The sequence below is a fragment of the Diceros bicornis genome, chromosome 15 (genome assembly GCF_020826845.1).
Source record: "Diceros bicornis minor isolate mBicDic1 chromosome 15, mDicBic1.mat.cur, whole genome shotgun sequence".
Taxonomy (NCBI): domain Eukaryota; kingdom Metazoa; phylum Chordata; class Mammalia; order Perissodactyla; family Rhinocerotidae; genus Diceros; species Diceros bicornis.
In genome coordinates, this window is record NC_080754.1 from 22,281,078 (window position 1) to 22,307,163 (window position 26,086).

Below are 26,086 nucleotides of genomic sequence, written 5' to 3' on the forward strand. Positions count from 1 at the left end.
TGTAAGAACAGAGAGGTCAAAACCTAGCAGTTAATCAAACACATTCTATTTTATACTTTCTGAGCATTTATTATAGTGTCACATTTAGAAAATAGTGGTGATACATTTTTTATAATGAGTGACCCGTAAATCACAAGATGGAATTATTCCGTCTTGTATCGATCTGCCCTTTTTTGTATTGTAGTTGCATGCTTCATCTGAAAATGATTAAATTATTACAATGTTTAACCTAGCAGCTTTACTTATAGATTACTTTACATTTAGACACTTACTTAGACATACTTTATTTAAAGATTGCCATTATGGAAACTTTGAGTAGGTGTTTGCTATACATCCCACTTGGGTTTAATTATTTGTTTCTACGGTGGGTTCCCTTCCTGCCCCCCCCGCAAAAAAAATCCTGATGCCTTTTATTTGCAATTATTTGCAAGTGTGTAATATAATTTATTCATAAATTTTCTATTTACTTCTATTCTTCTCAACAGCCAATTTCTATACAAGTTCTTTTTGGCTTGATTGGGTATTTGATACTTTCATGTGTTCTGGCATATCCATATTTATTTTATCGATTTGGGTTGTTTTCTATAATTCTCTTTTCCTGTTGGAAGAGATGAAGTTCTGTTCGCAGGTTGTTCAAAACATCAGCATCTGTGTCTCTCATAACATATAGATCAGATTAAATTCCTGCTGCCTCACCATGACATAGTTAAGCAAATGTCAGTGATTTTGACAATAGAGGCATCCCTAGTCATATTTACCTACATTCTTCAGGTTCATTTTGGTCCCTTTGGTTTCAGCTGTTTTTATTTTCTAAAATAAAAATTTCCTATAAGTACCACTCTAGTTGTAGCCTACAAATTTTCATATGTAATATCATTAATAATTTGTAATTTTCATTAATATTCAGTTTGAGGTATTTTCTAATTCCTATTATAATTCTCCTTTAACCTATGAGTTATTTAGATGTATGTTTTCTAATTTCTAAAAATATTTTTTATTATAGATTCTAAAATTAATTGTAGTCAGAGAATGTGGCATGATACTATTCTACAAAATTTACTGAGATTTGCTTTATAACTAGATACACACAATTACCAGAAAGTTCCAAGTATGCTGGAGAAAAATGTACATTTTCTAACTGTTACACAAAGGTCAAATTTGAAATTTTTTTTTACTTTGTATTGTTTAAATCTTGGTGAAGATTTTATTATTTGATTTTTGAATTCTGAGATAGGTAAGTTAAAATCTCTATTATTATGGATTTTTCCTTACAATTCTGTTCATTTCTGCTTTATATACTTTAAAAACCAAATATGTCAAGGTGGTTGGTTGATAATGTTACTCAGATCCTCTGTAATTTTACTAATATATGACTAGTGCTATCAATTTCTGAGAGAGTGGTGTTAAAATTTCCCAATGATTGTAGAATTGTCTACTTTTCACTTTAATTCTGTCCTTTGTTGTTTCATGTATTTTGAGGCTTTATTATTAGGCATCCGTTATGTCTCCTGTAGAGAGCATGTAGTTGGGTCTTGCTTTTTTATCCAGTCTTATATCATTTAGTTGGAGTGTTTAGTCCATTAATATTAAATACAATTACTGGTAGGATTCGATTTAGGTATACAAATTTATTATTTGTTTTCTGTTGGTCATATCAATTTTTTGTTGTTCCTTTTTTCTCTCCTTTTTCCTTCTTTTGCATTATTTGAAAGTTTTTATTAGAATTCCATTTTAATTACATATAGGCATTTTATCTTCATATATTTTTTTAATCAGTTGCTCTAGGAATTATAGTATACTTCCTTAATGTTTCAGAGTCTGTTCGAGTTAACATTATAACACTTTACATAAGTAGAAATTTCACAACCATATATATTTATTTACTTTCACCCACTGTCCTTTATGCAATAGTTATCATATGTATTATATCTAAATATATTGTTATAATTTTTGCTTTTTTTTAACTAAAAGGAAAAATATTCTTTTGTATTTTGTCTTATTTATAATTTTCAGTGCTTTTCACTTGTTGCTGATGATACAAGAACATCATTTAGCATTTCTTGTAGAGTGCCGGTCTAATGGAAATGAATTCACTTAGCTTTCATTTATCTGAAAATTCCTTTTTTTGCTTTCATTCTTAAAGGACACTTTTGCTGGATGTAGATTTGTGGGTTGACGCTGTGTGTGTGTGTGTGTGTGTGTGCGCGCGCGCGTGCTGTTTTTAAGGTGCTGAACTCTTTAAAGGTGTTGTTCCACTGTCTTCTGGCTTACATAGTTCCTGAATGAGAAATGTGTGGAATTTCGATTTTTGGTTCCTCCGTATATAGTGTATTGTTTTTCTCTGGCTGCTTTCAAAAATTTTTTGTACCTTATATTTTCAGCAACTTGATTATGATATGCCTAGGCTTGTTTTCTTCAAGTTTATTCTGTTTAGGGTTCTACTGAGCTACAGAGCTTCTTAAATTTATAAATTTATATCTTTCACAAATTTTGGGAAAATTTCAGCCTTTTATTTCTTCAAATATGTTTTTCTGCTCCATTTTCTGTCTTTCTTCTCTTTCTGGGACACCAGTTACCATTTTGGTAGAATTTTTGGTTTTGTCCCACATGTCTCTGAGCCTGTGTTGGTTATTTTTGGCAATCATTTTTTTCTCTGAATTTCAAATTGGATAATTCCTATTGATCTGTCATCAATTTAACTGCTCTTTTTTTCTGCAATCTTCATTCAGCTTTTAAGCACATAAGTTATTTTTTTATTTCAGGTATTTTTTCGAGTTGCTACTTTTTTTTGTTTTCTGTTTCTCTGCTGAGATTTCCTCTTTTCATTCATTATGATCATTTTCCTTTCCTTTCCTATCCTTTGAACATCGAACTTAGCTATAATAGCTGCTATAAGTGTTTGTCTGATAATACCAATATCTGCTTCACCTTGAAGTTGGTCTGTGTTCATAAGAATGGCTCACATTTTCCTGCTTCTTCATATGTCTAATAATTTGGAGTGTATCATGGATATTCTAGATGTTATGTTGTATATACTATAGAATATAGTCTTGTTGCCCCCTTCCTTCCTACCCATTGTGTCTCCTAAACTGAGAAACTGTATCTGGATTCATTATTTTTCTACAAATCAAAATTTTCTAGACTACAATAGTAGGCTTTGTCTGAAACTCAGATTATTGGGCAATGGTGGGACAAGAGGGAGGGTGGCCACAGCCAATGAGGTTAGATTAGTACCTATTTCTCTTGACATTAGCACTGTGATGACATTGCCCTTGTTGTAGCTGGTTTTCACTGGTGCTGCAGACATTGATATTTTTTTTCACAGTAAATTGTAATGGTTTCAAATATTTATTCTTCAGTCATAATGCCCTCAGCTAAACACACACACATGCACACACACACATCTACATACATGATCTTAAACCCAATGCTATCAAATACTTAATAGCGATGTTGCTCAGAAACAGGACAGAGGTGTCAACAGTTATCATTGTTACTTAACATTTTCCTGAAAATACTTTCCAATGTAATTAGACTTGGAAATGAAACATGATATTTAAAAGTTTAAAAAGAGTTCAAAATTATAATTCCTTTTTGATAATGCAATTGCACACCTAAAAAATAAAAACTAATTAGGAATACTATTGAGTATAACATGAGAATTCTGTATACAAAACAAAATACAGTGGATGTATAGAAACATTTTATTTATTTATTTGTTTTTATGTATGTATGTGCTAGAAACTACTTATTTTATTTTATTTTATTGAGGTCACATTAGTTTATAATATTATATAAATTTCAAGTGTACATCATTATATTTCAACTTCTGTATGAACTGCATTTTGTTCACCACCAAAAGTCTAGTTGCCATCTGTAACCATACACATGTTCCCCTTTACCACTTTTGCCCTCCCCCTGCCACCTTCCTCTCTGGTAACCACCAAGCTGTTCTTCGTATTGGTATGTTTGTTTATCTTACACATATGAGTAAAGTCATACCATAGTTGTCTTTCTCTGACTTATTTCACTTAGTATAATACCCTCAAGGTCCATCCATGTTGTTACAAATGGGACAATTTTGTCTTTTTTATGGCTGAGTGATATTCCATTGTATATATATACTGCATTGTCTTTATCCATTCATTCATTGATGGGCACTTAGGTTGCTTCTAAGTCTTGACTATTGTGACTATTGCTACAATGAACATAGGAGTGCATATATCTTTCCAAATTAGTGCTTTCATTTTCTTTGGATAAATACCCAGATGTAGAATTGCTGGATCATATGGTATATTTTTAATTTTTTGAGAAATCTCCACACTGTTTTCCATAGTGGCTGTACCAATTTACATTTCCACCAGCGTTGTGTGAGGGTTCCTTTTTCTCCACATCCTCTCCAACACTTGTTATTTCTTTTTTTTTTAAGAATAGCCATTCTGACAGCTGCGAGTTGAGACCTTGTAGTAGTTTTGATTTGCATTTCCCTAATAATTAGTGCTGTTGAACATCTTTTCATGTGCCTGTTGGCCATCTGCATATCTTCTTTGGAATAATGTCTGTTCAGATCCTCTGCCCATTTTTTGATTGAGTTCATTTTCTTGTTGAGTTGTATGAGTTCTTTATGTAATTTGGATATTAACCCATTATCGGATATATGATTTGCAAATATTTTCTCCTTGTTGGTGGGTTGTCTTTTCTTTTTGTTGATGTTTTCCTTTGCTGTGCAGAAGCTTTTTAGTTTGTTGTAGTCCCATTTGTGTATTTTTTCTTTTGCTTCTCTTGCCTGAATAGACATAGTGTTTGAAAAGATACTGCTAAGACCCGTGTCAAACAGCATACTGCCTATGTTTTCTTCTAAGAGTTTTATGCTTTCAGGTCTCACATTCAAGTGTTTAATCCATTTTGAGTTAATTTTTTTGTATGCTGTAAGATAATGGTCTACTTTCATTCTGTTGCACGTGGCTGTCCAGTTTTCCAAACATCACTCGTTGAAGAGACTTTCCTTTCTCCGTTGTATGTTCTTGGCTCCTTTGTCAAAAATTAGCTGTCCGTAGATGTGTGAGTTTATTTCTGGGCCCTCAATTCTGTTCCATTTATCTGTGTGTCTGTTTTTGTGCCAGTACCATGCTGTTTTGATTACTATAGCCTTTATATTATATTTTGAAATCAGGGAGTGTGCTACCTCCAGCTTTTTTCTTTTTTCTTTGGATTGCTTTGGCTATTCAGGGTCTTTTGTTGTTCCATATAAATTTTAAGATTTTTTGTTCTATTTCAGTGAAAAATGTCTTTGGGATTCTGATTGGGATTGCATTGAATCTGTAGATTGCTTTAGGTAACATGGACATTTTAACTATGTTAATTCTTCCAATTCATGAGCATGGAACATCTTTCCATTTCTTTATGTCGTCTTCAATTTCTTTCAATAATGTCTTATAGTTTTCAGTGTGTAGGTCTTTCACCTCCTTTGTTAAATTTGTTCGTAGGTATTTTAATCTTTTTTTGTGATTGTAAATGGGATTGTATTCTTCACTTCTCTTCCTGCTAGTTTGTTGTTAGTTTATAGAAATATGACTGATTTTTGTATGTTGATTTTCTACCCTGCAACTTTATTGTATTCGTTAATTAGTTCTAATAGTTTTTTGGTGGATTCTTTAGGGCTTTCTATATATAGAATTATGTTATCCACACATAGTGACTGCTTTACTTCTTCCTTTCCCATTTGGATGCCTTTTTTTCTTTTCCTTTCCTCATTGCTCTGGCTAGGACTTCCAATACTATGTTAAATAAGATTGGTGAGAGTGGGCTTCCTTGTCTTGTTCCTGTTCTTAGAGGAATAGCTTTCAGTTTTTCACCATTGAGTATGATGTTGGCTGTGGGTTTGTGGTATATGGCCTTTATTATGTTGAGGTACTTTCCCTCTATGCCCATTTTATTGAGAGTTTTTATCATAAATGGATGTTGAGTCTTGTTAAATGCTTTCTCTGCATCTGTTGAGATGATCATGTGATTTTTGATTCTTCATTTTGTTAATGTGGTATATCACATTGATTGATTTGTGGATGTTGAACCATCTCTGTGTCCCTGGAATACATCCCACTTGATTGTGGTGTTTTATCCTTTTAATTTATTGTTGTATTCAATTTGCTAATATTTTATTGAGGATATTTGCATCTATGTTCATCAGTGATATTGTCCTGTAATTTTCCTTTTTGTTTTGTCCTTGTCTGGTTTGGTGTCAAAGTGGTGTTGGCCTCATAGAATGAGTTAGGAAGCATCCCATCCTCTTCAATTTTTTGAAGAGTTTGAGAAGAATGGGTATTAAATCTTCCTTGAATCTTTGGTAGCATTCACCAGAGAAGGCTTGTGGTACTGAACTTCTGGTTATTTAGAAGGTTTTTGATTACTCTTTCAGTGTCTTTGTGATCAGTCTATTCAGATTCTCTGTTTCTTCTTGACTCAGTTTTGGGAGGTTGTATGATTCTAATAATTTATCCATTTCTTCTAGTTTATCCAGTTTGTTAACATATAGCTTTTCATAGTATTCTCTTATAATCTTTTGTATTTCTGTGGTATCCATTGTAATTTCTCCTCTTTCTTTTCTGATTTTTTATTTATTTAAGCCTTCTCTTTTTTTTCCCTTCATCCAGCTTGGGGCTGGTCAATGTTGTTTATCTTTTCAAAGAACCCAGCTCTTAGTTTTATTGATCCTTTCTATTGTTTTTTTAGTCTCTATTTCATTTATTTCCACTCTGATTTTCATTATTTCCTTCCTTCTACTGACTTTCGGCTTCATTTGTTCTTCTTTTTCTAGTCCTTTTAGGTTTATTGTTACATTGTTTGAGATTTTTCTTATTTCTTGAGGTAGACTTGCTATAAAATTCCTTCTTAGTAACACTTGTGCTGCATCCCATACGTTTTGGTATGTTGTGTTTTCATTTGCATTTCTCTCTGGGTATTTTTTGATTTCTTCTTTGATCTAGTAGTTGTTCAGTAGCATGTTGTTTAGTTTCCACATATTTGTGACTTTTCCAGCTTTCTTCTTGTAATTGGTTTCTAGTTTCATTGCATTGTGGTTGGAAAAGATGCTTAATATGATTTCAATCTTCTTAATTTATTGAGGCTTGTTTTGTTTACCAACATATGAGCTACCTTTGAGAATGTTCCATGTACACTTGAGAACAATGGGTATTCTGCTGCTTTTGGATGGAATGTTCTATATATATCTACTAAGTACATCTAGTGTATAGTGTTTCCAATGTTTCCTTTTTGACTTTCTGTATGGATGATCTATCATTGATGTAAGTGGGGTGTTAAAGTCCATTACTGTTATTGTATAATAATATTCCATTGTGTGTGTGTATGTGTATATACACAATGGAATATTATTCAGCTTTAAAAAGGAAGGAAAATCTGACACATGCTACAACATGGATGAACCTTCACGTTATACTAAGTGAAATAAGCCAGTCACGAAAGAAAAAATACTGTATGATTCCATTTACATGAGCTACGTAGAGCAGTCAAATTCATAGATGCAGAAAGTAGAATGGTGGTTGCCAGGGGCTGGGAGGAGGGCTGAGGAGAGTGGGAAATGGGGAGTTATTGTTTAATAGGTATAGAGTTTCAGTTGGGGCAGATGAAAAATTTCTGAAGATGGATCATGATGATGGTTACACAACAATGTGAATTACTTAAAAATGGTTTAAATGGTAAATTTTATGTTATGTGTGTTTTACTACAATTGAAAAAAAAGTACGTTTTCTAGTCTCTCTTGCAGGTATGTATGGCCATGTGACTATGTTACAGTCAGGGAAACATTACTATTTGGACTTCTAGGCGAGTTCCATAGAAGGAGAACAGTTTTCAGGGACACTTTTGCCCTTGTTCCCTCTTCCTTTTTTCTTCTTGCCTTAAATGAAGATGTGATGTCAGTGGCTCCCATAATCATTTTGTATCTTGAGATGATCTTTAGGATAGAAGCTATCAACTAGAATGGTGGAGCCAAAAGTGGAAGTAGTCTGGGTACCTGGTGATCAGGAAGCCACCCTACCAACGCTGAACTTACTTTCTCTGGACATCTGTTATGTGAAAGGAAATAAACCTGTATTTTGCTTAAGCTGCTGTTATCTGGCCAAATGCAATTTCTAACTATAAAGAGGTTTTTAATATTAAAAAAAGAAGAAAAATATTTTATAAATGGGTCACAGAATAAAACTCAACTCTCTGCCTTAGAAAAAGAGAAATACAGAATAAAGAATTGAAAAATGTAAAAGTATAACAGGCAAACCAAAAGTATAACAGCAGATTGATATCCTGACATTATACAACATTGATTTCAGTTTAAGAAGGATGCTTTGTAATGCTATAAGCTAATAACCCCCAATGATGACATAACAATTATGATTATCTAAGCCTCCCCTCCAGCAAAAATTAGCAACTGCTCTCATGAAGCAAAACCACGTGAAATACAAGGAGAAAGAGAAGGAAATAAACTAAAAACAGGAGGCTTTAACACACATACTACTTTTAATCTAAGATAAGTCAAGTGGAAAACAAATAAATAAAGTTATAGAAAAGTTAATAATGTAGATCTTCTAGATATGTAATGAAATTTATAACTGATAACACAAATTATACTTTCTTCTCAAATACATATGGAATATTAAAAATTGACTATATGTTAAATCACAAAGAAAAATCTTAATAAATTCCATAAAGTAGGGATAATAAAGCATTCCCTGACAATGAAGTTAAATAGAATAATTTAAAATATATGTCCTTTGTGTCTATCAATGGATGAATGGATAAAGAAAATGTGGTATATATGTATAATGGAATATTATTCAGCCTTGAAAAGGAAGGAAATCCTGCCATATATGACAACATGGATGAACCTTGGAAACATTTATGCTACGTGAAATAAGCCAGTCACAGAAGGACAAATACTGCATGATGCCACTTATATGAGGTACCTAAAATAGTCAAACACATGGAAGCAGAGAACAGAATGGTGGTTGCCAGAGGCTGGGAGGGCAGAGTGAAATGGGGAGTAGCTGTTCATCTGGTATAAAGTTTCACCATGATTAAGATGATTAAGTTCTAGAGATCTGCTGTACAACATTGTGCCTGTAGTTAAAAATGCTGTATTATACACTTAAAAATTTGTTAAGATGATAAATCTCATATTAAGTATTCTTACCACAATAATTGAAAAAAGCCTTAAATAAATAAATAAATGTCTTTCTATCAAGAAATGTAAAAACTCTTTATTAAATAACATTCAAATCAAGGGTAAAATAAAAACAAAATTGTAGACCTTCTGAAAAATAATATTGAAAATACTACATACCAAAACTAAGGAATTCATTTAAGACAATAGTTAGAAGAAATCTCATAGCCATATTTAATGTAAATAAAAATGAAAGTCTAAAGTAATTAAAATACCACCCAGAAAGCTAGAAAAGAACAAAGAAGTAAACTTATAGGAAGAAGGAAGGAAATCATAAAGATAAAACAGAAATTAACAATATGAAAAAGTAAAAACAGAACAAACAAAAATTCTAATGTATTGTTAAAACAGTAAAAGAAAACAGATCTGTAGCTAATCTAATCAATACAGAAGAAAGAAAATATGAAATAAGAAATTACATGGGAGAAATAACCTTTGAAATGGAGGAATTTTTAAAAACTCATAAAAGTGTATTTTGTACAACCTTCTGCAAGTGGAGTTGAGAACTTGAATGAAATGAATAATTCCAAGGAAAATACAACTTACCAAAACTAACCCCTGTAGGGATAGAAATGATAAATACACAAATTTCCATGGAAAAAATAGTTATCAAGTACCTAGCCAATGCTAAACCACGAGGCCCAGATGATTTTAGAGGATTTTACCAAATTGTCAGACCAGATAATTCCAGTGTTACAGAATTTGCTGTGTATATTGTGCCAGAAAATAGAAAATGGGGGGGGAGGGCGGGGAAGAAAAACATCCCTTTGTTGTTCTTGATCCTAGAGGGAAAGTTTTCCTTCTTTCACCATTAAGTATGATGATAGCTCTGAGTTTGTCATAGATGTTCTTTATCAGGTTAAGGAATTCTCTTCTTTTCTTTGTTGAGTTTTTTTTTTTTTTCACCACTTAAATGTGTTGGACTTTGTCAAATGCTTTTTCTATTTCTATTAAGATAATCATTGTAATTTCTATCCTTTATTTAATATGGTTTATTACATTGATTGATTTTTTTGATGGTAACCATATTTGCAATCCTGAGAAAAATCTCAGTACTTCATTGTGATATCTCTATCTTCTCTTCATACCAGTGTAATAGTGGCCTCATAGAATGGATGATGGCTTTATAGAATGAGTTAGAAAATATTTCCTCTTCTGTTTTGGAGAGTTGGTGAAGAATTGGTATAATTCTTCTTCAGAAGTTTGGTAGAATTCATCAGGGAAGCCATTTGGGCCTGGGCTCTTTGTGGGAAGTTTTCCAATAACTAATTCAGTCTCATTACTTGTTATAGGTCTATGAAGATTTTTGTGGTTTTTTTTTTTTTTTTTTGGTGAAGAAGATTTTCCCTGAGGTAACATCCATCCCAGTCTTCCTCCATTGTGTATGTGGGTCACTGCCACAGCATGATGGACAAGTGGTGTAGGTCTTCACCTGGGATCCAAACCCATGAACCCAGGCTGCCAAAGGGAAGCGCACCAAACTTAACCACTATGCCATGGGGCCAGCCCTGATTTTCTAATTATTCTTAAGTCAATTTTGCAAGTTTGTGTCTTTCTGGGAATTTGTCCCTTTCATCTAGGTTTTCTAATTTGTTGACATATTGTTATTCATAGTACTCCTTTATAATCCTTTTAATTCTATGAGGTAGGTAATGATGTCCCCTCTTTCAATCTTGATTTTAGTAATTTCAGACTTTTTTTTGTTGGTTTGGCTAAAGCTTTGTCAATTTTCTTGATCTTTTCAAAGAACCAATTTTCAGTTTGATTTCCGGTATTATTTTTCTCTTCTCTACTTTATTAATTTCTACTCTAATCTTTATTATTTACTTCTTTCTGCTTGCTTTGGGTTCAGTTTGCTCTTTTATTCTGTGTCATAAGGTGCATAGTTAGCTTATTGATTTGGTATGTTCTTTTTTAATATAGCTGCTTATTGGTATAAATTCCCCTCTCAGCAATGGTTAAGCTTCGTCTCAGGAGTTTTCGTACATTGATCATACATTCTTCTCCAAGTATTTTGGTTTCTTCTTTGATCCATTTATTATTTAGTCAGAAATCAGCATTGTCACTGCAGCTTTCTTATGGTTGCCATTTAGATTTATCTTTAAATCTAAAGTGTGCCTCCTGTAAACAGCTTGTAGTTGGATGTTGTTTTTTTTTAATCCAGTCAGACCATCTCTGCCTTTTGATTACATTGTTTAATCTGCTGACATTTAATGTTATTATTGTTATTGTTGGATTGATGTCTGCCATTTTAATTTTTTCTTTTCTATATGTCTCATGTCTTTTTTGTCTCTCTAGGTCTCCTTTACTGCTTTTTTTGTCAGTAAGTTAATATTTTCTAGTGTAACATTTTAATTCCTTTAATGAATTTTTCACTATTTTTGAGTTATTTTCTTAGTGAATGTTCTAGGGCTTACCATATAACCTTAACTTATGAGAATCTACTTCAGACTTATACTAACTGAATTTTAGTGTGATATAGAAACGTATTCATAGATGATTGTATTACCTTTTGCCTCTTTTCATCCTATTATTATACATTACATCTGTATGTGTTACAAACCCAACAATATATTGCTGCAATTTTTACTTTATACATTTGTATGTCTTTTAAAGGAGCTGACAAAAGAAAGTAGATCAAGTGTATATTTATAGAATTTGTTACATTAACCTTTTTGCTTATCATTTGTGGTTCTCTTCATTTGTTCCTGTGGATTCAAGTTACCACTTGGTGTCATTTCCTTGCTCCAGTGTAGCTTTATTCCATCCACCTTCTTTATGTTGTTATTGTTAAATTTATTATATATCCCACATTACAATTGTATACATGTTTTTTTACAATTGCTTCTTAAATCAGTTGAGAAGATTGGAGAAGAAATATGCAATTATACTATCTTTTATAATTATCCGCATAATTACCCTTACTGATACTCTTTGTTTTGTGTGGATTCAAATTACTGTCTTTCAGCCTGAAGAATTTCATTAGTTTTTTTTTTTTGTAAGAGAGTTCTGCTAGCAACACATTCTCCAGTTTTTGTCATCTGGAAATATCTAGATATTTCATCTTCATTTTTGAAAGATAATTTTCATGAACATAAGATTCTTGGTTGACAGGTTTCTTTTTTCTTCCAGTACTTTAAATATATTATTCCACTGCCTTTTGGCTCCATTGTTTCTGATGAGAAAGTCAGCTGTTAATCTTATTAGGGCTCTCTTGTATTTGATGAGTCATTTTTCTCTTGATGCTTTGAAGATTTTCTTTTTGGCCTTCAGCATTTTTACTGTGATGTGTCGGGGAGTAGACTTCTTTGCTTTTATCCTATATGGAGTTCACTGAGGTTCTTAGATGTGTAGATAATGCTTTTCATCAAATTTAGAAAGTTTTCAACCATTATTTCTTTGAATGTTTTTCTGCTCCTTTCTCTCTCTCCTCTTCTTCTGGTACTCCCATTATTCATATGTTGGTGCAATTAATGGTATCCTACATGTTTTTGAGACTGTTCATTTTTCTTCATTCTTTTTTCTCTCTGTTTTTCCTGCACTGTTGCAATAATCTCCTAGTTTTTCCAGCATCAGTATCTTACATCTTCAAAATTACTGTATTAAATAAAGCCATATTAATATTTCTGAAACATTGGTTTACACACATCACCTTCCAACTTGAAATCTTCCAATGTATCTCCATTGTCTGTATTGAAAATTGGTTTTATAAATTGCCATTGTATGGCTTCTTTGTACCTCATCAATACTGTTTTAACTATTCTCCTCTATGAATTATTTCATCTAACCCAAATTGGCCTATCCATTATTCCCTCAATAGAGCACAAAAAAAGACATGAAAGAGACTTCATGTCTTTTTTTCTGCTCTGTTACCCAAATCCCATTTTTTAATGCTCAATCTAGCTTCTAGGAAGTCTTCTGTAAAAGTCTAGAAAGTTTTCTATTATAAGAGGAAGCCACAGGTTTATTCTCAATTCCTACAGCATTTCATGTCTATCATTCATTTGTTTATGGTACCTCATATTGTCATTTTTATATTTATTTTGTTTAATCTAGTAAATTTTAAACTTCTTGGTGGTCAGTTATTTCTTCGAACCCTGCCACTTAGTACAGTGCTCTGACCATAAGCAGTAGCAATAAATGCACTTGCTGATAATGATGTTTTATACAACATGACCTTTAAGCTTATTTCAGTTACTACAGGTAATGAATATAAACAAAGCAGAAAAGTTCACCCTAAAATTAATTAGCAGATTTGGAAATTGAAATAAAACATTAATTAATTAGATAATTATTTTTTTCTACTGAAATCAGTGCGTGATACTGCTGTGTATTGATTGAAAAATAGTAATTGGTTCCATATATATATATAAACAACTGCAAATATACTGTTTTGATTAGTTAATGGCTTGGAAATTATTAGAGATGCACTGAACGAGAAAGATATCAACTGAGAATAACGGATCTCTTTCCTGGCAGTGTCACTTCCTTCAGTTCCTTCAATTCCCACTCATTACCGTTACTACTCATTCCTTCCCTCAATTCCCACTCATTACCAAAACCACTAATGACCAACCAGTTGTTCCTCACCCTTAAGACCACCATTTAGAGTGGGTCCCTGACCCATAGTTGTCTCTTTGTAAGGCCTCGTGGTCTACATATAATGTCAGCAGTTCTTTTTTATACATAATACTGATACTTTTTAATCTTTTTTTATAATGTGAATGAATATGACCAGTATTTTATTATTGGTTGCTTATTTAGTTGACATAGGGTAAAAGAAAGAGAAGGCAATTTCAGAAACCATGCTATGGAGCAGATAAGGTATGTTGTATGCTGATACCCTGCCCTTTAAACAAATTGAATAAAACTATCTTGACATGCTATTTGGATTTGGCTGGGCCATTCTGAAGCTATCCTGAAAACGTAAACTTATATGCATACAAACGTCTCACTACATAATAGGTACCTGTGTCTATAAACAACAGTGGCAATAGAAGAATAAATAAGGGTACTTGTTAAAATAAAAAATATATCATCTTAAAAAACTTGTCAATTTTATCAAAATGAGACACAATTATAAGGAAAAGCATAACTAGAAAGATAAATGTGTTATATGCAGAAGTAGCTTTACTTCCATATCCTACTCTTTTTGATCCTTTATTCAAAATCCCATGGAGTCTAACATAACCCTTCCTCTACGAGAAATTTATTTTTGCTTTATGCAAAGTACATCATTAAAATTCTTAAAAATCATGAAATGTGCCATCTGTGTTCGTTGTCTAGTGGACTTTCCTTTAAATGAATTTGTTGAAAATGCAATGATTTTGATAGTCTATCATAAGCTTTAAATGGCAAGTATTTCTGCATATGAAAGGGGTTTGCTTGTATTTGTAGATAAAATTTTGAGCCTAGTATGGATTTTCATAACAGTACATTTCAGTATGCAGATAAGTATGTATGTGTGTGTCTTCAATTCTAAAGTTTATTTTATCTTGAAACTTAAATAACTAAAATAACTTCCTGAGACTAGGTTTATACGTGGAGAATGTAAAGCAATACAAATATGATAAAGTTTACAAGGAACTTTATTGATTATATAGCAGTCAATTGTTAGGACTCAACAAATTGTTTACAAATTAAACACAAATGTTAGGATGCATAGACGTGTTTATCCTCTTAAGAAAAACACATTATTACATTATTATTCTTTTTTCTTTATATTCCTGTAGTCAAACTTTTTAAATTCTCATGGAAGAGGAGAATTTAAATCAGATTTAATAAAATTCTTTTTCTTTCTTTAGGAAAAAGTCAAAGAGAAGGAAGAAAATCTGAATCTTGTAAACCAATTCTTAAAGTAGAATACAAGACCTGTAGAAATAGGTATGCATTTTTACTTTGGGGGATATGGGAAAATATGTAAGAAACAGAGCCAAGAAAGGCAGATAACCTTTAATGTTTATGTATTGTTTAAAGCTTTACATAATTATATTAACTGGCTGAATCCTCTTCATTGATAATAACAGATTTCTTATTGTTGAATAGTCATATCTATGATGTCATTATTATGAATATGACAAATAACAACTGTTAATTATTTGTAAATTTCTATGAATATTTAGTTGAGTATTATATACATTAATTTTAACAATGTAGGACTTTTTAGCCATGCACATTACAAGTAGCAATTATTCAGCATTATTAAGCAGAAGCGATGTACCTATTGGTATTGCACATGAAAGTATTAAATACATAACCAAATACATAACCAAGTCTCTGTACTTTAGGATCTTACATTCTGAAATTGGAAGGATTATAGTGTTGGAAAGATAAGCATTATGAGTATTGGCATAATAAAATAGTAGTAAATTTTAAGATATAGAAAATTACATAAAAAATAATATTAAATAAAACTTTATCTTGTATAATGTATAGCAGACATATCCTGTACATCAACAATGTTCTTTTTACTTGCAATAATTGTTAATGGCAATATTCTCATCCAGAATTACCATAATTACAAATCTTGCCTAAACCTTAATTTTATTTTAACTCTAAATTGGATAATCCTACTTTATGTTACTTATGTGCTCACACTAGAATGTTTTCTTGTCATCATAGGTACATTTAATCTTTTTTATAGCTGCTTTTCTAAAGGTTTAATAGTATAAAATCACGGTCATTTTTAACTAGTTAGTTTATATATATATATATAAACTAGATAGATCAATACCTCTTTAGCCCAGTCTAGTGTGACTATACATAACTAGTAAAAATGACCACAGTTTTATACTATTATAACTAGAATATTAAAACATTTCAAATTGAATCATTATGGATGGAAACATTTTACATATATTCTTTTCTTTCTTAAAATAGCGTTTATAATTTAAACTTTGCTTGAGTCTTCAGGTTCAGTATTATTTACATTAGTTGTTATATAGAGTTGCACTTCAAGGATTATTGAGGTGTGGGGTACTATATTAGCTATTCCTAGCAGCTTGTGGGTTTTTTTCCCCTTTGTTTTTAAAAGTTTTTCTCCCTCCTTCAGTTTTGGGCTACCAGGACGTCTTATAATTTCCATTGTGTTATCCACTAGTATCTAGTCTTTTGTTTTCTGTAGACTAAGAAATTTGAAACCCAAATTTGTAAAATGAGAGTAAATAGGTTCATGTGAAGACATGAGAGGTTTTTCCATGAAAAAGTACATGATCTATGGACTTTATGACATCTATTTTGTTTCTCAGAGGCTTTTTAAAAAATGTATTTCTACGAGGGTCTCACCGATATTTAGTTTAATTCAATTATAACAGTATATTTTAAGATATTACTAAGTACTATGCACTGTGTACTTTGTGTTCTAAAATGAAAGTGAGTACTGCCTGCTTTTGAATCTGTTATGGTCTAGTAACAGAAGGAAGGCAATAAACTAGTGGTTTCTATACAGCATGTGAGGTGCTTTTATAGAGATATGCTATGAGAACGCTGCAAAAGGGCACCTAACTCCAGCCTAGAGGGAGTGGGAAGGAGAACAGTGAAGAGAGAGATCAGTGAAATTCTTCTTGGGAAAGGAGATACCTGAGATGGGACTTAAGGGATGATAGGATGGTGCTAGACAAATGGAGAAAAAGGTGAAGGTGAAGAGAAGGTACTTTAGGAATCAGGAATTCAAGTCAAGGCAGTATGAAATAATGATTAAATCATTGGCTTATAGAAGAAGACAGCTATGTAACCTTGAAAGTTTTAATTAACTCTTTTAAATTTTAATTTCCTCATCAGTAATACCCATCTTGTTGTGATGTTTGTGAAGATTAAATGAAATTATGCATAAAGTTTGTAATGTCATGAGTTTCATGAATGGCACATAGTAGATTTCTTAATAAAAAGAAATTATCATCATCATCAAAGCCATGATATTTCACATTGTTAAAATTATTCAACTGATCCTAAATTGTTGATTTGTTCTAGTAATTAGTAATCCAACTTTGTGTAGAAGTAATTTTTGTGATTTCTAATGTCAATTAATTATATATTATTGATCATAATTACTACCGTTTCACCTATTGTGCACTTTAGTATGTTGTGTCTATTTGTTGTCATTACTACTATATTAGAAAAGTCACCTCAGGGCCGGCCCGGTGGCGTAGTGGTTAAGTGCGCATGCTCTGCTGCGGTGGCCCAGTGTTCACAGGTTCAGATCCGGGTGCGCACCGACGCACCACTTGTCAAGCCATGCTGTGGCGGCGTCCCATATAAAGTAGAGGAAAATGGGCACGGATGTTAGCTCAGGGCTGATCTTCCTCACAAGAAGAAAAGAAAAGTCACCTCTAGAAGCAGTGGTTCCACAGCTCAGAACACAAGGAGACTAAAAAGCAGAGGAACATTGAAGTTGAGTACTGAAAGGTATTGCCACAGCACCATGAGCCATAGCTGAAAGTGGAATTAAATAGCTATATTTCCACTCCATCTAGTACACAGTAGAAATTTTGTGAAGTCAAAAATTGAGATGGCTGTGGCAGGAGCAGGAACGTTAAGAAGAGTTCTACCACATATGCTGCAGCAATAGGGCCTCTTAAAGGACTGCATAGGTAGCAGACGTAAGGGGTATGTTTTCTGCTTAATTTTATCTTAGACCAGCCATTCACAAACTTGCTTTACATTTCTAGGGATGAACAACCATTCTGTTTAGGCATCTTCAGTCCCCAATCACCAATTTGCTTACTGACACTCCAACCACAATGGTCTCTAGCTTAATAATTTTATCCTCTTCAAAAAAAGGAATATTGATCTCTCTACCTGCTACCACTAGCATTACCAGGTTCTCTGTAGTTAATAAAAATTACTTTCTGCTAGTCCTTTAATCCCTTCCTATCATGGCCACCTACTGATAGGCTTCATGTGTATTTAAGTTCTCCAAGCCTCAGTATACCCATCTGTTAAGTGGAAATAATAATAATAGTTCTCTCATTGGGCTATCATAAGGATTAAATACAATAATGCATATAAAGTTCTTCACACAATACCTGGAACATCATAAATACTCAACAAATGTTATCTTAATATGTATTATGTTACGCTACACAATTTATTGTTTAATCCTGCTGCCTTCATTGAGACAAAATTTTAATGCTTTTTTCTTTAATATATTTTATCTATTTTACAAATTATACAGTAAAATAGACTTTTCTTTTGATATACAGTTCTATGGATTTTAACACATGTATAGATTCCTGTATCACCACCACAATAAGAGTATAGAACATTTCCATACCCCCCAAATTCTCATTTGTTATTCCTTATAGTCAGACCTTTCCCCAGTTCTAACCCATGGCAACCACTGACCTGTTCTCCATCAGTATAGTTTTGCCTTTTTGAAATATCTTGTAAATGCAGTTATATATTATGTAACCTTTTGAGCCTAGCTTCTTTCACTCAACGTGATGCCTTTGAGATTTATCCAAGTTGTCATTGATAATTTATTTTTATTAATGTTTTATTTATGTATGAAGACACTGTCAATTATATAGTTATTTATTTCTTTTATAATAATCCATCTGATAAGTATCCCAAGATACACTTGTATTAAGTAGTAAAGGAGGCAGTTTAGTGTAGTATAGCATTTACCAAATTGTGTCCCTTTAATCACTAACAGTATTCATGGAAAAAAGGCATCTGTAATCAAATAAGTTTGAGAAATCTGAGAAATTCTGGGTTATATAAAAATAAATTGGATTCTTTATAATTTCTCAGAATCTTTAATATATGGCATGAATTATATATTTTTAAAAGGGAGATATGGTTTACAAGTGTCAAATTATTAAATTAAATAATTATTTTTTTGCAAAACACCTAATAAGTTGTATTCCGCAGTTTGGGAAACATTAGACTAGACATGAAAAACATGGACTTTGGGTCTGGGTTTGAATCTTTGTCTGCTGCTCACTAGCTGCTTGACCCTGAACAAGTTGTTATTTAACCTGCATTGATTCCAGGTTCCCCATCTACAAAATGAGTAGTAGTACTTTGTTTATCACAGTTGAGGATTACACAGTTGTGAGGATTACATGAAATTTATTTTATATGTACACATAGCACAGTATATACCACATGGTAAGCATTCAGTAAATTGTAGCTATTTATTACTACAGGCAGTGTAGACCACTGTTTAGGAGACTAGGCTTTGAAATCTGATAAATCTCAGTTTTCTTTTGGGTTTTTCTGTTTAGTTGTTATTTAACCTCATTAATAAAATGAGAACAATACTTATGAGGATTTAATGTGATAATTAAATATCTAATGCAATTATCCATGAGTGGTTCCCTGAGCATTTTCCTGAGGAAATAACTTCTTATTCAATCGTTCAGTAGTTTACAGAAACATGTATATATATCAACAGTTATCTTCAGATCCAATGTTTTTTGATTCAGAGTCACAATAAGAGCAGAAAAGGTTTTGCTTCCTTGCAATAGTTTTAGAAAGGACATATTTTCCAATGTGCGTACAAACAAAGGGAGAATAAATTGCTTTTTATCCTATGTTTGGATTAGTACTAGGAGATGAGAGTAAATTCACCCACTTTTACATAGAAAAAAATAGATATTTATGGCTTTTATTAATATTTGGAGCAGATAGTTAAGTTCAGTATGTATGAAGAGATATTATGTTCTCCAAGTCTTGACCTTTGTTGCAAAACAAAGCAACAAACACAGGTGCAAAAACCTGTACTCATTTCATTAAAAATGATTTTTAAATCTGAAGAAATCATCTTAATAATATAAGTATATATTTTATAGAAAAAACAAACTTGCTTCTTACCACCATTAGTAGGTTGGTCATTTACTATGTCAAATTACTGGGACAAGACTAACTCAAGTCAATTTATGCAAGACTCAAGGAAAATAAGAGCATTTTTCCTTATTTAGCTTGCAACTCAAATATTTGTGTCAAAATGTTAAGACAGAATTATAAATAAAAAATAGTACAAGCATTTTATATGTAGGTTTTGATGGAGACTTTGAAAAAGCTTTTATTCTTGTTATACAGCCAGCATAAGACTGGCAAATGTCCCATTGGTAATATTTGGTACTATGTATAGTACAAAATGGAAAAGAAAGGGAAATCTTATAGAGGGATTTCTAGAAACAAGTAGACTACTCAGTATAGCAGATGGATGGAAGTGAATTATTTATAGAAGCATATGTTCTTAAAAAATTTGGTACAATAAAATGTGTAGTTCAATGTGTAGTTCTTTTTATAAAAATTTTTGGAGGAGAATATTTTCAACTTGGTATTTACTTATTGAAAATACTTCATATCAACACATATTTTCTTTTATGTACATAACTAGAGATATAGGTATCATTTGAGAAAAGTGAAAAATTATGAAACTATTTCATAACTTTCTGACAACTGTAATACTTTATGGTCATCTCAGCCCCACTCTATTATCTAATTGTATCTTGCAACTAAAAAAGACTAAAAAATTTGTTTGAAGTTAGTTTTACAAGCTAAATAGAACTGGCTGGCCCTAGGTAAAATCAAGAAGAAGACAACATTTATTTTTAGTGAACTATTTTTCCCTTACATATTAGTTTTCTCCATCTGTTTATCATAACCCTTTTTCCGTAGAAATTTCATTATGTAGAATTTTCATGTTACCTTCCAGCATTCTGAGCTTACCACTGTCACATTTCATTTCATATTGAAATTTGCCTCTTTTACCTCTTAGAGATTTTGGGCCCCACATGCCAACTGATTAGTATGTTAAACTAACATAGCCTAATATTCTAATGGTAGTGATTTTGATTTTGGGAACCAACATAATATATGTGAAGATGTCCTTTTGAGTCAGTGAGTACCTCCACCTTCCTCCAACCTCGTTGCCTTTCCCCCACCCCACCTCAGCACCTTTAGATTGATTTATTAGTAATTTTCATGGTGAGATTGTACCTCCAGAAAAAGGGAAAAAGTAGAACAGTAAATTGTTGGGTGAGATATTTTGGGCCATGAAAGACTTTTGCGTTCTGTCAAATTACATCGTGTATACTCCCCACCAAACCTGTTCTTTATTGGTTCAGTCTCTTTGTGTCATCTTAACTTCTCAGTCTCATTAACTTTTTTCCCTATGTAGTGAGCCATTCATAATATTTTCTGGTGGACTGTCCTATGACAAAGCTTGCAGAAGACCAAGTTTAACCATCATGCATGGAAAAGCAATTACAGTGCTTGAAATGGATCATCCTATTGTTGAATTTCTAACTTTATGTGAAACACCCTATCCAAATGGTAAGTAACTGAAATGAAACTATTAATGTTGAAAATCATTTTGAAATGATAAGTTCCTATAAAATTAAGCTTAAATATTTTTAGTTTTGGCAGCTGACGTCTACTGTGGTACACCACTGTGAGCCCAAGGTGCTGGAGCAGGTTCTGCAAGTGTACCTACTTGACAAACTGGAAGTAAGACAGATGTAGTGCAGCAGTGCTGGAGTTTCAGGTTCTAATATCAGGTAAGTGCTTTAAACTTTGATAAGGATGGTGGAAGCTGAGCTGGGAGGGTCCAATAGGGGTCTGGGGTGAAATCACTTGGGGAAACTAAGGTCTCCTAATAGCTCTCCTAGACCAGCTCCACCCATCCCATTCCAACGCCAATCAAAGTTAAAGCACTTACCTAATATCAGTGATCTGTAACTCTGGTGGTGCTGCATCTGTTTCACATCTGGCTTTGCTTCAAATGCAACTGCAGCACCTCTGATTATTCTAGGATTGCTGATGTGTGGTTAGTGATTTATTTCAATTTTGAGTAGAATTAGTCAGAAGGGCCTTTGGGAGGAGATGCTTATATATTTTTATCATCTTAAATATAAATACTTTTTGTAAATGTAAAAACTAATCTAACTTATATGTGAACTGTGTAATGGAATCTATTGATGATGAAATATTTTACTAATGAAATCTAAAAATTGAGAAGAGTGAAACATAAAAAGGGAAATATGAGTTTATGATTAAAACAACATAGTATGTACATACATTACTACATTTTCAAGAGGGAACGTGTAGATATAGAGGAAAGAACACTGGAATTGGAGACAGGATATTTGGGTTTATGATTTAGCTCTGCCATTTGCTACCTATGTGACCTTAAACAAGTCACTTTACATTTATGAGTTTGACTTACCATTTGTAGAAAGAGAATAATAATACTAACTCCACATGATTATTGGAAGGCCAAAGTGAACACACTTTGTAAACTATGAAGATATATATAAATTGTGTTTTATTTTAAATATATTGTTTTAAATTCGTTAGTTTCATATTTAAAAGATGGGATAAATTGATATGAAATAACATTCAATGTGGCACTTTATTTCCAAGTTGCTAGGGACAGACAAATTACCCGTGTCATTAATTAGTCAATGAATATTTATTGGATGCTTCTATGGTCTCAGTACCACAAGGACTAGTTGAGAATACAGATAAAATATGAAACTGATCTCTGATGTCAAATCACAAAATCTGGTCAGATGAGGGAGGTAATTATGACTTAGGTTTAAAAAATATAGCACCTTATTTAAGTGCTCAGTTATATGGGTCATAGTTTAAATAATGTACTAATTTATAGGCTGGGCAGATAGTTGATGACTGAAATATTCATGCAAAGCTTCATGGAAAAAGTAGGATTTAGGCCTTGAAGAATGACTTAGGCCTTGAAAAGGATATTGAGTAAAGGTTGTAGAAATTGTGAGGTTTGCTAGAGTGAGATCAATTTATGGAAAATATTGAAAGCCTTTTGGAGATATTTGCAAATAGGGAGCTACAGAGGAATTTTGAGGAAATAATAAGGTGAAAGAAAGCAATGTTTTTAGTAAGATTTTCTCAAAAGGAGTGTGTGAATTTGAAGAGAACACTGAAATCTAAAATTCCAGATTCCTGCTGGGAGGCTTTTATGATAATGTACATTAAGATGGTCAAGATCTGAAACAGAGTGCTGCCTGTAGGAATGGAAAGAGGAAAACTCAGTGAATTTGGTCAACAATTGGATTTAGGGGGTGACATGATAGATGAGTGAAAGACAACATATTTTAAGAGTAGTGTTTTTTATATGCAGTAATAACAGTTTTTGGAGAGAAAGATAAGTCTGATTATGAGTCAGTAGAGTTGTTTGGAGAGCAGAAAAAGAGAAAAGTCTTTAATATTTATGAATCATCAGAATACCGATGTTCTTCGGAGTTATGAGAATGAATGGTAAAGGAACAAAGGAAGAATGAACGGAGGACCAAAAGCTGAGCTTAGGAAAATGCTTCCTATTAAAGATCCTAGAGAAAGAAGATGTGCATGCCAGAAATAGAAAGTGATAATGTGTGGTTGCAAAGATCAAACACTATATGTGTATGTGTATATAAATTTCTGCACATCAATAGAGATGTTAGGACAATATCTAATAATGTTAAATAAATTATAAATGTTCTGTAACCAACTCTAATCACTTCCAAGCCACATATACAAGTCTTTGTTTTTCAGAGAAGTGGTAAGGAGGATGGAACTTTTTGTTTGTCAGGGGCTAGAAGAAATAGTTTAACTTGACTCAGTAAAATCTAAATGTATTTTATTAACTATTGCTAATTAAAACAATAATACATCAAAATGCTAGAAAAGTACTCTAAAATACGCAATATGAAAACTTTCTTACTGCCCTTCCAGAGGCAATCACTATTAACTAAGTTTCTTATGTATTCTCTCAAAAATAATCTATGGTGCATGCATATGTGTACTTATTTATGTATGTATCCATTTTCTCTTTTTTTCTACAAATGACAGCATACTCTATGTGCTGTTCTGTATCATACTTTTGTTTCACTTAACAGTATATTTTGATTATGATTCCATATTAGCAAATAATGGAACTTCAATTTTCTTTACAGCTGCATAGTGATAAATGTTATACATATGTTAAACAAAATAAATTTGTTAACACTTTTTAATATTGCTGAATCATTTGTGACATCTGACAATTCAACCCATTTCTCAAAGAACACAAATGCCTAATCCTCTTATCTCAAGGAATATTGCCCAGAGTAACTAACCAACTATACTCAGAATTCATCAGTTTCACATCTAGATTTAACTGTATATGGTCCTTTACAAGTGTTATAAGTAATACATTTCTCTTCAGAGAAGTAGTAATTGTGATAAAGCTTTTCGCCTTATTGGAGGCTAGGGTTAAAATACTGAGCCTGCTCAAAAATAAACCAGTTAATCTAATAAAGGAAGTAATACAGTTGGCATCTATTGAGCACGTACTATGTGTTAGGCTTTGCAGTAAACATCTTCACATACATCTAATCTTCATAACATTCTAAGGTAACTATTTTGCCATTTCAATGGGTAAAGAAATTGAAGGTCAAAGAAGTTAACTAATTTGCCTAAGATCAAACCGTTAATAAATAATAGATGCAGAACTGAAACTAGTACTAACTCTTAAGGAAATCTTTTTATTCAGTGGATACCACAGTACACCAAGTACTTCTACAAAGGTGAAATTTTTGCTCCTAGTTTTTATTTGAAAAGAAACAACAATATCTAAAATAGATGTAACTGTCTAAAATGATAATTTATTACTTTTGCTTATTTGTGCCAATGTCTCGGCTATTTTATTTTTGTGGCAATTGCTTCCCAACCAATGATTTTCCTAAAGAGGGGAGAGAAGAAAAAGAGTAAACTAGTACTATAGAACACCAGTGTTTTTCAAACTGAAACCAAAACCAAAAAAATAAACAAAAAACAAAAAAAAACCCCAAACCTAAAAGTATTGAAACAATGTTGAAAAACTTAAAACAGCTCTAAGAGATGAGGGAGAAAGGAGCAGGGTCGGGGGGTTCAGTTTGAGAACAGGTTGAGTAGCAAACAGTATGAGTACTGCATACTGTCACACAGATATGTACTCAAACAAGGACATGCTCCTTCTCAGTTTTTTGTGTCTATTTTTTCTCTCATAGCATGTGACTTATAAACATAAATATGAATAGGTTCTGTAGCTTCTCAGGACTGGAAGGACTGTGAAAGCCATCTATTCCAGTTTCCCATCCAAGAATTGAATACTTTGAACAAAATTCTTACAGAGTGATTGTTAAGTTTAGGATTAAATACCTCTTAAACTACCCAGTAGAAACTGCTGGTATAGTGAAAACAGAATGGAATTTAGAATCTGAAGTCCTGCGTTAAGGTTTCAGCTCTGTCACTTACTAGCTTTGTAACGGTGTGCCAATATCATAAACTCTTTGGACCTCAGTTTTCTCTATGAAATGGAAAAATAGTAATACCTGCTCTAGCTACTGAGAATCAAATATCATGTATGTAAAATATAAAATGTTTTTATAAATACTTTTTCCTTAAATTGAGAATAACACTTTAACTGTGGCTTTCCCTTATTAGTCCTTTATTAGAGATGGAAAGCAATGTCTTCCCTGAGCACTATAACTCAATTAGCACTCCCCCACCAACCACAATTCATTTCTTATACCATTGCCTTTATTCTTTTCATAGCTCACATTACCTTCTGAATTAATCTTATTTATTTAGTACTTGTTCATGGTTTGTATACATCCCTAGAATGTAAACTCTATGAGAACAAGGACCTTGTCAGTCTTATACTCCATATATCCTTTGTTCTTAGAACAAATCCTAGACTACCCTCAGACTCACTGCTTTTTTTGAGGTATATACTCTTGGACACATAGTAGGCAGTCTTTAAGGACATGTTAAATTACATTCAATTGCAAGTAAATTTTTGGTATAAGGAGTGTTGCTCTCATGGGGAGGTGAATATGTATCATAGCCTAGAGAATCAGAACTACT

The 26,086-nt window shown here is 32.4% G+C and overlaps 1 protein-coding gene across 1 annotated transcript in view; it reads left to right on the forward strand.

The window, feature by feature from the left end:
* The window catches only part of STXBP5L (syntaxin binding protein 5L), a 337,784-nt gene that overhangs the window by 157,034 nt on the left and 154,664 nt on the right, over positions 1–26,086 (forward strand). The window contains exons 10-11 of the mRNA XM_058555874.1: positions 15,037–15,115; positions 21,363–21,517. Of these exons, the coding sequence (XP_058411857.1) occupies positions 15,037–15,115; positions 21,363–21,517 (234 nt within the window). The remainder of the gene's footprint in view (positions 1–15,036; positions 15,116–21,362; positions 21,518–26,086) is intronic.